Source organism: Rissa tridactyla, chromosome 5 (genome assembly GCF_028500815.1).
Source record: "Rissa tridactyla isolate bRisTri1 chromosome 5, bRisTri1.patW.cur.20221130, whole genome shotgun sequence".
NCBI classification, from domain to species: Eukaryota; Metazoa; Chordata; class Aves; order Charadriiformes; family Laridae; genus Rissa; species Rissa tridactyla.
The window spans coordinates 38671639-38684706 of NC_071470.1; the positions used below are offsets into that span (position 1 = coordinate 38671639).

Here is a 13068-nt window from a genome sequence, read left to right on the forward strand (position 1 = left end):
CAGAAGCTGGTGCTACTGAAGTGTGTGGGCAGGGGAAAAGCGGTAGACACAGATCCACAGGAAGCCAAGGCTGATAGCTCTGCTGTTGCAAAACAGCTTGGCTAAGCACAGGAGTGGCTTGGACTAGCTGAGATCAGTTATCCAGTCTCAGGGTTCATGTTTTGACCACCACCAGGTACTTCTAGATTTCTACACCTTTCTCAGAAGGTCAGCTATGGAATAATTGGTCTGGAAGTTTGTCCAAGTTGCTTTTACAAGTCTTGGACCATGCTACATATCCTGATGTTGTAGCACTGACATTCTTCTGATCCATTTAAGTTTCTGAAATTCAGGAGCCTTCTATTGGTGAAGAGGAAACAACAGAGAGTTCAGAAGATAAAGGTAAATGTACATTCTACAAAAGACCTCAGGGACACAACCTGCATGTGTAATGTATGGGGAAAAAAAAAAATAATGTTTTAATTGCTTTATCTTGCGTTCATGCCCCCAACAGAGGACAGTAAAAATTGTCTTTTCCTCTTTTTAAGTGTTATCAGCAACACAACCCGCTTACACAACCTGTGCTTAGGACAAATTAAAATAAATCTGCTCATTACAAACCAGAGACACAAATTTCCATGCACATTTAAGTATCCCAAAAAATTAACACAGAAAGCTGGGAGCTACGCTCCCCTGGGATGGCAATTATTAAGCACAGGATTGTGCAGAACACTTTGGTCCTTGCCTCCAGAAGCACACTGCAAAGCTACCACACAACTCGCTCAAGCACCAGAGAGCATGAAACGCATTCCTAGTTCTTAGCCAGTAGCACTGATGCCCAGAATACACAAAGCAGCCTTGAAATAAGTTTGCCTCCCTCACTGATGAAAGTATTCAACAAAAGCATTTCAATTGCATGGTACCTGTTTTTCTGTGTCACTCCTGCTAACTCACACATTTGTATGCGTAGTTTAGAAATTTTTAATTGTGAAGCACATGTAAATTTGTATAATTAGAATAAAATTGTATAATTTTACACAACAGTTGTAAAATCGGTTGATGATGTCTTTCACTTTCTGCCCTGCTGGTTACAGCTGTCAGGCAGGCAGCTTAAATAAGCATAATGGAACAGGGGCCCGGTGAAGTTATGAAATCTCCTTCCTTAAGAGACACTCAAAGCTGGGCTGGTCAAGGTCCTGAGCAACCTGCTCTAACTGGACATGGTTTGAGCAGGAGGACAGACCAGATGGTCTGCAGAGGTCCCTTCCAACCTACGTTATTCTATGATTCTGTGATAATCAAACTTTTCCTGTCAGACACCAAGCAAGCAACCCCCAGAATTTCTCTCGCTACTAGGTACAACTCCTTCCTTCATATACCTGCACTTAAATAGCTCCCAGACAAACTAACAGACGACTTTATCAGCTATTTTCGTCAACATAACAAATTGACCAAACAAGCTGTCATGATGGCATACAGCTGTAGCAGAGCCACTACCAGGAGACCGTGTTCCGTTTTGCCCTAGACTCAACCACCGTGGGTGGGTGCTTGCTGCCACACGTGTATATTGATGTTTGGAGCAGTTTTCACTTCTGCCAAGCACTTAGGGGAACAAAGCTGGGATCTAAAATTGAAATAACTAAGTATTACTGTAATTCAAACAAAATGGGAGAAAAAAAACCCCAAACAAATAAAAGATGTATGCAATAGTAATAAAAGCAAAAAGGGAGTGCTGCTGATCACAGAACTTACATAGAAACAATCTCAAAGACAAACCTGGTTCAAAATTTCCACCTATAAATACAATTAATCCCACCTGTCGTTCTTCCTCGAGACGTATTCTCTCCTCTTCTTTCCGCCTTTCCTCCTCTCTTTTTGACTCAACTTTTTTCCGTTCTTCTCGTTCTGCTTCTTCGGCCTAAAAAAAAAAAAAAAAAATCCCAATTATGCAAGACAAGCCTTACTCTTCCTGAATATACATTTTTTATTTCATATTGTGATACCACGGAGGGGGGTTCTTACTATGTTCCTACATGCATGTTCAGAAAGAAACAGTAAAGAGAATAATAATAAAAAAATATATTAAGAGAACAAGCAGAAGACATTCAAATGGAGGATTTCTGGCTTTGAATGTTTCAGAGAAAAAGACCTAACCGAGGAATTTATCTGTCTACATGGGAAAATAAAAATCAGCATGTTTTAAAATGAAACAAAAGATTCCTCACTCCACTAACCGATGCTTATCTAACTTCATTCAACTTTGCTCAAATTTTCCACAAAAAAGAAGCTAATTAAATAGAATGAATATGGAAAGTAATGACAAAATGGTTAAAGCATAAAGTGAGAAAAGGATTGTAATGGAAGCTTATATATAACATAATAATCAAGTTTCTTACCAATCACCCTATCTACAGGGCATACCAGTACAGTGTAAAGCAGAAATTGGATTTAAACCTCAGGTTACAACAAAATTCTCAAGATGGGATTTCACTGGCTTTGTTTGTACCCTTTACACATTAGAAATGTTAGTAGTTTCATAAACCCTGTCTTTTTGTAAAATGTGCAAAGCTCACCGTGCACTCTGGGCTCTGCTATGCAAAGGCTGTTTAAGTTTTACCTACTTCTTGCAACCCCACATTCCAAGTTACGGAACAATACAGAGTTTGCAAAAAATATATAGAACAATTAAAAGGAATTAATGTATAACCTGCTGCCATCCATGAGCAGAGTTCTGAAAGTAAGTTTCAAAAAGCCTGTTGCTTCCCTGGAGTTAACAGCAAAACACTAGTCAAAACCGAAAAGAAATGCAATAGTATTTAAGTACTCTTACACACAGATTTAAGAAACAACAACTGAAAAAGCTACATGTGTTCAATCTGTATACTTGGTCTCTCTTTAAGGGCCAAACTTCGATCAAAATCTGACTGCAATTCCTAAAAACAGTAAACATGGCTAAACATAGATAAACCCATACAAAGTTTTTGCACTATGAGAGCATATGAAACACTACTCAGAACTGCCCACAGTTCTGGTCAAAGACCCAGTGTTACAACAATGCTATGTGGGCTTGAGTGTATTTTTAAAGGGAGACAGTACTGACATTAAGCTGCAAGCCAGTGGAAACATCCAATAAAAAGTATTCAAGTGTTAAACTCCTCTCTCCTCCCCACAAGAATGCCAGAGAAACTAACGGAAAGAAAACGAGACACAATTTTCCATGGCCCTCTTGGGGTACAATGTAAAAAGCTGAACTGACGTTTTTAAAACAAAAACACAGCCTTTATTGGGATGATACTGCCTTTGCCTTTCTGGGGTGTCTGTCATCACCAGCTCTTTATTGAGTACTGCTATTTGGGGTCTGCTCTGGTCTCTGTACATGGCAGGAAATGCTTACCTCTCTCTGTGCTTTTCTGGCTTGTTTCTCTTCTAATTTCCTCTGCTTCTTTGCTCCAATTTTCCCAGACACTTGAAATTCTGGCACCTCCTCAGCATCATCTTCCTCTGCAACATTGTATAAATGACAATTTTTAAATCATCTGTAAAAAGTCCCTTTGAGAAACTTCAATACTTCCTAGGAAAGCAGCAGCGGATGAAAAGGAGACACATACATTTCAGACAAGACCTATTAGATGGAAAAAGGCAAAAAAAACGCAAACCACACGGGACTGCTAAAGCCAAAGAGTAGAAGTAACAAAGCAAACACACTCAAGTGAAGCCAGAGGTAAAAATTTACTTCATCTATTGAAGGAAGACTTTTCATAAACATTTCCTGCTTTCCACAATTAAAAGACATACTTTCTCTTATACATAAAATGTGACAATCGTTGTCATTACATAACTGCTTAACACTAACCTGCAGAGACTTTCTTCTCAGTTACCTTTAAGCTTAGCACAACAGACATCCATTCAAAAAGTAGGATTCAGAGGCATACCACTCATCCCCTGGTTCTACCCCGATATAACTAACCTTTAATGGAGGAAGAAAAAAAAAAAAAAATCCCTGCAATGCAAGTCTTGGGCCTGACTGGAATGGAACTACATGTGAATAGTTCCCTGTTGTACGACAATTGGTTGTTTGGAACGATGATTTCTGCAACTGTGAAATATGAAAGCGTCATGCTTAAACGATGTGCAAACATATTATATTCCTGCTCACCCCGGGGCTAAAACAGACTAAAGAGCTTTTAAAAAGTGCCATTTCCTCCGTCTTCCCCTGGACCAATGTTCTCATGAACATCTGGCCGCTTCATTTGCTAATCTAAATTAGTCCTTGATCCTACAACATAAGTACCGTGGATTGACCCCAACACTCAAAAAGAAATCATTAGCTCACTTCATGAAACACTACACAATATATAGAGATTCATGTGTCTGAATCAGATGTCAGAATCAAAAAGAAAGATCTTTATTGCATGGATCCCTTTTTTTGGGAAACTAATTTACACTTTGAGCATCCACAGAGCTGTTATGCTTGATGCTGACTTCAGATCCACACACTTGAAGTCCACTGGGTAATCTGAAGAATGGCACAGCCAGCTCCTGCAATTTTCCTGACTTGCAGTGTTTACCTAGGGAGGGAGAAGTGTGCAGGGGAAGTTCTTCCTCAGTTAAGTTTTAGCCCTCGTCGTTGGCGGGGGGGAAAAACCCCACACAATTCCCTATTCCCACAACCCCTGAGCCCTTGGTTTCTAAGGCAGGGCTAACAAGAAGAAAAAGTCCATCCCGTTTGATAACCACCTTCATGAGAGCCCGCAGCAGTTGTGCTTGGAGCTGACTGTACTGTGGCAATCACCAGAACTGGTTTGATAGGCTGCAGCAGGATATTTTCTGTAGGGAGCTCTCTCCAGAGAGCTTGGTCCCCTTTTTTGGGAACCCAAAAAAGCTGCTGTTAAAGGAGCATATGGATGAACAAGACTTGCCCTTCTTTTACGTGTAGAATTAGGTTTGAAACACTCTTGTTTTACTAATTCCAATACACAATATGGTACTATGGTTAAGCCACTGAGACACATCATCAGAAACGAATGTAATTGAGAGCTGCGTAGGTGGCTCTCAAATAACTTATCTGTTTTCGGGACATAGAAGTTAATATGAGGCAGGCTTGCTGAACTGGGCTTCAGAGAATTACTGGTATCTGATTACCAAGATCACCAAAAGGGGTTCCCCCTTCCTACAACACAAACAAAGAGAGCAACAGGGGACAGTCAGTCTTGACACAGTTGCTTCTACAATTTTGCTGAAGCTTAAAATAACTTTATTTATTTTTTAAATACCAGGCCAAGGGGAGTTCCAAACACAATGGGTGAGCAACCCAGCATTAGCAGTTATTACTCCAAACTTAACAGTTCAATACTGGTATTATTCTTTAGAAAATTATTTCTGGAAAACATCACAAGTATAAAACACCATCTATGACACTATTCAACCTGAGGCTCTGAGTGCTTCTCAGATTTCATCTATATTCAGAGTACCTGAGCCAGAAGTCAGGCAGAAGTCTAGAAAGGCTTTTAAAGCCTCTTTCTAGTTCTGGATCAAACATGCCTTTGTTCAGCAGCCTTTGCTTTCCTCCTGTTTGAAGTATCTGATGTGATGGTCCCCTAAGTACAATTTCCTCCAAGCTTTTTCTACTGCATGGAGTTACATCCAACAAGAGACAGAGACAGCGTTACAGAGACAGCGTTGCAGACACAGCCCATGATTCAGCAGAGCATTAAAGGTCAACAGTGCACTAAACCTGGGTGCAATTAGTATGTGCTAAATAAACCTGAACATGCTGACAAGAATATAAGCACATGGTAAAAGGATTTGCTGGATCAATTGGTTATTATAGCAGAATAGCTGCACCATTTTTTTTCCACATAAAGAAGCTATCGTTTCAGCAGCTTTTAACAATCACTTTTTACATGCTCATAGCTGTCAACACCAGTAGACCTAATGGGGTGGGGGTCAGTCCATGGGAACATGCACTCCATCTGCCCCTGTGCTTCAGATGTGATGCAAGACAATTTAATTGTGCTCACTTGTTGTGAAAGCAGTTTATTATCACCCAAAGCACTAGGGTTGGCCAGCATACTTGGTTGGGAAGCCTAACATCAGCCATCATTGCATTGTTGAAAGCTGAAAATGTATATATGATGTTCTGTGGTCCTCTCTCTGTTCAGTTTATCTGAAGTCTTAAAACGTGGCAGCTCTGTGACGTACGAAGGATTGTGTCAGGAAAGGGAGAGAAGTTTAGTGCTCCAAACGTGACAAGCCGTTTTTCAGTAGTGATTTTCCCTAACTGCTCACAGTACCACAGGACATGAAAGTCCTGTTCCCACCTCACAATATGGTGCTGATAAAGAACACCAAACCTCAAGGTACATAGGATCATCTTCACCTGAACTGCTTGGATGTGACATAATGAGACTGCTTTCAACTAGTCACAACCCTACCATCATGTTCTGGTCCATCTTTTACAGAGTCCAACATAAATATACCAACACTTCCAGAGCTTGCAAAGCATTCCTACCAGCTTCCAGCTCTAAAAGGCAGAAAGCAGGAACTGTCTGACTTACAGTGGTGCTTTCACACCACTTTACATATTCTGCTTTACACAAACATGGGCTTTACTCAGCTAGACAGCTGAGAGGTAGTTTCAGGGAACCTTAGTTTTTCCTTAACGTTTTGAACATACTGAAAGGCAGGACAACAGGAATCAGTTAATGGTCACACAGAGGTTTGAAACTCTTGAAATTTACACAGTACTTTTTAAAAACACTTCCCAATACCATTAGAAAGTGTGCTGGAACACTGATGTTCTCTATCAGGACAGGAATTTACCAGCTACTGTGTGCAGAATATGCAAAAAATCCAAATGAAATAACCTGCATCACATATTTTAGTTGCCCTTGTCGTCTGTGTCAAAGGGTCCCCCTTGCTTCTTCTTAAGTTTTGGAAGTGAAGCAAATGGATTCCCATCCATGAAAAAGGATGCAAGCTGCGCATGTGCTTACTCACAAAAAGCCTTTTGTGCATGGCCAGCTGCTTTATTTACTATTTATGCAGCACCTAACAAAAGGAGTAAGAGAAAAGGGAGTAAGACGTCAGGCAAAACAAACAGTTCTTCCTAAAGGCAGAAGACAGATGTGTGTTATTAACACTGAATAGATGTATGACACGAGCCACTGAAAAGGAATGGGTCCACCATATGGAAAGGTGTGGGCATTCATGAGTAACACATCCCTGCAGTGGTACAATCCTAACAATTTTTTTTTTATTTTCTTTTTTTAATTTGGTAGGTATCCAGTTTATGAACCAAACAAGACATTGGCTTATTAATCTGAAGCCACAAAATCACCCTACAGTTAGGACAGAAAAAGGTCACCAAACAAAGGACATTAGCCCTTTTGAGCAGAAGTCAAGTGACTTGAAGTTTTTTCTTGAATAAAGCCATATGGCATAACTGAGAAACCACACACCTACCTCTTCCACATACAGTCTGCGCTTGAAATGTCTCAAGGGCAGACACACATTGTGGATACTTTGATAACACTAAAGTCACTTTCTATATAAACAGTAGCAAGTCTAAATTAATTTTTGATTCACTAGTTAGGATATTAGTAGTCAAAGTTTAACTGTACTAGAAAGGTTTTCCTATTGATTAAGCATTAAAATTATTTCAATACTACTTCAATTAGTATAGCTGTATTACCAGCTGTTTAACAAGAACAGCATGGGACCATGTCAAAGTTTCTAAGTTTACACATTTTCCAGATCTTTTGGTATACCAAAGTATGGCAAGATGGAATGTTACATGTGAGGTAGAGTCTGCTTAGAAAAAGTGCTTCTTATTCTGAGAAATTTCAGCACACACACATTGTTCTCTAAGTTATGCACAGTAACCACCACTGAATGGGGATAAAAAAAATTACAATTATTTTTTTATACTATTTTTCCCCAAAACTTGCAGAAAACACTCATGCAAGATTTTTTTAGATGCAGGATTTGAATGCTGGACTTAGACACTACACAAAGCAACAATGGGTATTTTAACATGCCCAATTATTGTATTTCTTAAAACTTCTAAAAACCTTTTTTGTCTGTTTTGCGATTTCTTCCTCAATAGTGATTAACACTGATGAAGAAAAACATGATATCTCCAAGTCTTGCCAAGAAAAAGAGGAGATGAATTTATGATTTAATTTATGTTAGAATCATTAACTTTTTGTTATCGTGTTTTATTTTACAAGCTAGAGCACTCAGACTGTCAAAAGCTGTTGGCTTTATTGTTACTGATTTTGTGGAAGTAAATTTAACCCAATGTTCACTGTACCAGACATTCCTACACCTGTGCTCAGATGTACAATGCTAAACGCTCAGAAAAAAGGCATGCAGATGTTGGGATATTTAACCTTTTGGAGTTATATGCTGCTGCCAAAAGTAGATAGCCTATAGTTTGTACCAGTTCAGCATAAAGGTCATTGGCAAAACCAGATTATTTCTTTGATGCCGTCCTTACTTTCTGTTTGTTAAAAAAAAACAACCAACAAAGTCACATTTTTGGCAACAATTTTTGCAACAAGTTAGAGAGGTCAATGGTTTGTAGGATGTGGAAGTGAGCATCTTTCAAAATTAAACCCTTGAAAATATTCCCTGGAAACGTACTGGGCTGCTCAGGCTCTTCTGGCATGACCTTCTCCTTTTGCCTTGTTTCTTTCTCTATCTAAATCGGCCTCACCCACAACACCCACCAAAGCCTTCTACCCAGAGGGTTGCCCAGTGGTCCTTGTTTTGCTTGGTGGTTTGGAGATTGCTCTCCTTTCTTAGAGAAGTCTGTTTCTTTATAACTACCCTAAATCATGGTGTGGTGACACCCATCAGTTTCAGACAACAAAGAAGGCACTCCCTCAGATCAACAGCACCAAGTTTTGGTCCAAGACACCACTCCAAGTGACAGAAAACCTGCACTGCAAAACCTGTGTCCTATTCACTGACTGACAGAACAATCCTGGAAAAGGCACTTTGCCTGTGCACGCCTCTATCTCCCTGCAAACTCTTTGTATTGTGTGCTGAGGCAGGCAGGTTTTCTCACTACATGTTTGTACAAAGTCACTTTCAGAAATAACGTATAATAGTTCTTCAAGCAAACAGACATTAGCTTCAGATAGTCATCCTCATTTTTACCACAGTGGGATCAAGATGACCTAACCATGTTTGCCATTATAAGTTCATCCCCACAAATTCCTTGTCACTTGATAGGAAATTACAGTACTACAGCCTTTACGCAAACATCAGATTGGCTGGGCCACTCTCTGCTCCAAGAAGCAAAAAAACTTAGCGTCAAGAAAAGTACCTACTTCACTGCACAGTGTTTTGCAGTGTTCAAGGCACAATGAGAAGGTTTGGAAGAGCAAGCTCAACTCAAGAATTGGACAACTGCTTTTTCTGCACATAACCAGCACCTAAGTAAAAGCTCTCAACAAAACATCTTTACATGTACCCAAAGGTGATCAAAGTCCAAGTCGATGCACTCAGAGCATCAGTCAGGCAAAAACAAGAGCCAAAGAGACCCTCCTCAGTCAACAAATAAACGGGATCTGAAACTGGAAAATGGCTAGTGCTATTTATTCACACTACTCCATGCCCTAAACAACCCTCAACCCAACTCTGGTTTATCCCCTTTCCCCAGCTTTCTCCCACTGCTTTGCTTGGCCTCTCTGCCCTACATGATTAATGCCTGAAATCCACACACATTTATGCCTTGCAGTGAGTTTATTTTCATCTTGGCTGTAGCTAGCCCCACAAAGCCACTTCTGTCTGGGTTCAATTTAAATTAAGATACAACAGATCTAATTAAGTCTGCTAGCTGGGATATCAGAAGCAACCTAACCACATGAATACAGAACTCTCCTTCCAGACAGAAAGGCATAGGCACTCTGCTACAATGTGCAGAGCAGATGTCCTCTGAGGCGCACAGACTTTAACAACAGTTGCCTAGATTGCACTGCACTGCGTGAAAGACAGTAGTGTTATGACTAGAATTATGTTGGGCAATATAAGCCAACCAAACCCATTTTTCTAAAGCCAGCCTGGAATTCACGCTGGTGGAACACAGCTCAGGGGTCCCAGTCATTTTGAGAATTACTTTGTCACCAATCAAAAATATCTCCCCAGCAATCTTTGGTCATCAGAGGATATTAATAGATGTTGATACTCTCGTAACAGATGACCTCCTTTGAGTACTCAACTAACCACTGAAAAACGTTACTCAGGCAAACCGAGCCAGCGTAGGCACCTGGCTAGCGAGCCTGCCCCCACAGTACAGCACAGCCCACATGGAACCCATGAATAAGGAACCTACGTACGTGGCGTGGGTTGCAGTTCTGGTAGGAAAGTTGAGGCATTTAGTGCTTCACTCTTTATTTTCTGTCTGTGCCAATCTGCAAGTAATTTAGGTGTCTTACTACACCTCACTGAGCTAAAGAAAGAATTAGAACCTCATTTAGCTCCACTGGCAATGGGTGGAGATTTGAGTATTCAAAATAATAATCTATCTTTGTCTGCATTAAATGACTCCTTATCCAGACTTGCAAGTAAATAAGATTATGATTTCAACTACAGAAAGGACAACTGAAAGTTATTAAGGTTCTGATCCTAGTGCCACTTTGTTTTGGGGTTTTTTTCCCACCATTACTCTGCGAAAGATTTGAGTACTGGCACAATACGACAGCTTAGCACAGGCAGCAGAAACTGCGCACTACTATTTCACCCTTGAAGCTTTCTTTCTCATTCTGGAATTGAAATCTGATTGTTAGATGGAAAACAGAAAACCCTCATGCTAACCACAGCTCCAAAGCCTGCGAGTGTTACTTTGAGACCATTTCACAGAGTCAGCAAAACTGGCTCCCGACAGGCAGAATACTTTGGTGGTAACAACGGTTCCTACCTGACTCCACCTCTTTGTCTGTAAGGGTAACATAGATATGGCCAGGGCATCCTCATGCCCTTCCCAAATTCAGGGCTAGACATCTTGCAGCAATGGGTTGGTGTTATGCCTACACCGAACTGTGTCAGAAGTCAGAGTGACACAGAGCAGGATCAGGTAGCTTTGCCCAAAGCTAAACACAGGCCCAGAGTGGAAATTCCACACATAGATCAGAAACTTACTAGTAAAACATTTTAGCAAATTTAACAATATTTTAACAATGAAAAAAAAATAATCCACTTCAGTTGCAGATGTTCAGAAGCCTTCTAAAGCAACAAGAGCCTTTACAAGTTAAGACTGAAGAAACCAGACTGGCTTGTTTTCAGTGTTTCTGTCTACACTGCCAAATAACTTTGCTTTTCAGCACTGGGTGCCCCAACTGGTCCTGCATTGCCTGGGACTGTACATCACTGTATGCATTCTGGGCTCTCTTTCCATGGGAGTCAACTAATTTTTATAACACAAAAACTCTGCTGTGGGGATAACTTGCTATTTCAACAGGTTCAAATGGAGGCAGTAATTACACAAAACTGCTCTATATTGCAATGACACAGAGATAAAAGCATATGGCCCCACACAAAGGAGACAAATCCAAGAGGAGATTCCAGGCCTATGCCACACACCCTCAAACTGAGCTTCAAAACATGTAACACATCCTTCTCTAAGAAGAAAAAAACCCAAACCCCACAGTAATACCTGTAGCTCAGGGCCAGCCTAAGGGCTTTGCAGCACAGACACAGCCAGTCCATGACAGGGGTGGCTGGTGGGGCTAATCCCAATACGGCCACTAGTCACTCCACACCTCAACACTGGGGAACCAGGGACAGACGCTTCTCTCCACAGCTACACGGCTGAAGTCTATGCTCAGTCTCCAAAGGCTTTGATGTTACTGTTGTGCAGCAGTGCTTAGGCACTTGGATAGACCATCCCAGAATATGATTAAAAACACATAAAGCAGCACAGAACAGAAGCTAAGAGCCAGAAGTTTTTTTAATTTCAAAAAGAAATTTAAAAACCCCAAATAAAACAGGGACGTAAATTTCAAAGAAAACTTCACCCAAGAGCCACAGCACTTGCATCTGATGTACAGTAAGCTGCAAAAGAATTATTTATAAAGCTCAACGACACAGATTCTTCTATTGCTAAAGCGACAAAGTAAGATAAGCCATTTGCTTTGACAGCTTCACTGTTGGCCTTTGGCGTTGAAACTTTTGATGTCTAGAGTTTAAAGTGAAAGATTTTTAGATTCCATTTTCTTTCCAGGATGTTATCACATGAAAAGAAATAACCAAAGTTGAAAAGTTCAGACCTGTCAACTTTGCATTTGTGAAACTGTGAAACTTAATTAGCTTAAATGACACGTTTACCTGCAAAAGTGAGCACAAGACAAGAAAAGCTGAAGAAAGTGCAACTAGCCCCTCATCAAGGCATCACACAGATGTTTGCTCAGTTTCTCACCTACTGCAGACCAAAAAGACACCTCGCTCTCCACTGCAAACTTAAGTGAAGCAAAGCCCACTTTTATCAATACTTCAACAGAAACCCTGAACACTTAACCCACAATCTGAAAGTACAAGGAATCCAGTTAGGGGAATCATGGTGATATAATCTCTTTAGTAATAAAGATAATAGTGTGTGAAGTTTCACCAGCAAAGGGAGTGAGGATTGCAGGGTGTAAAAAGATGTTATTTATCACCATATTCTTGTCTATAACCACACCACAGAAGTATAGCTATTAACTGTAGATCTAGCATAGGAACAGAGGACTTGTGGTCAGCACCCTGCTGACGGTAAAACAAAATGCTACAGTCTGTGGTGATCTCCAGCTAAATGTCTTGATTCCCATCACCACCTGGATGGCTTCTCGGAAAGAAAACTCCAGATTTTGGAGAGATTACTTTGGGAATTAATGCTTCCCACTGATCTGCAAGAAACCAATGTTTTACTACAGTTCATTATTCTAGTGCAAGGTGCAGATTCTGTTTACGCGAATTTAACCCACGTGGCTAAGGGCGAAATACAAAAGGCGGTTTCTGGGAAGAATATGTTGTGATGTGCTATTGGCACAACATACTGCCTCAATTCACCACAGAAGGAGGTAGACGCTTCAGTTAAAGGTAAGT

General features: G+C 40.5%; 1 protein-coding gene across 1 annotated transcript in view; it reads right to left on the reverse strand.

Moving 5' to 3' along the window:
* DDRGK1 (DDRGK domain containing 1) overlaps positions 1-13068 on the reverse strand; it is a 39385-nt gene that overhangs the window by 19582 nt on the left and 6735 nt on the right. Inside the window, exons 3-4 of the mRNA XM_054202706.1 lie at positions 3374-3480; positions 1796-1897 (exon numbers count right to left, since the gene is read on the reverse strand). Coding sequence (XP_054058681.1) covers positions 1796-1897; positions 3374-3480 — 209 coding nt within the window. The remainder of the gene's footprint in view (positions 1-1795; positions 1898-3373; positions 3481-13068) is intronic.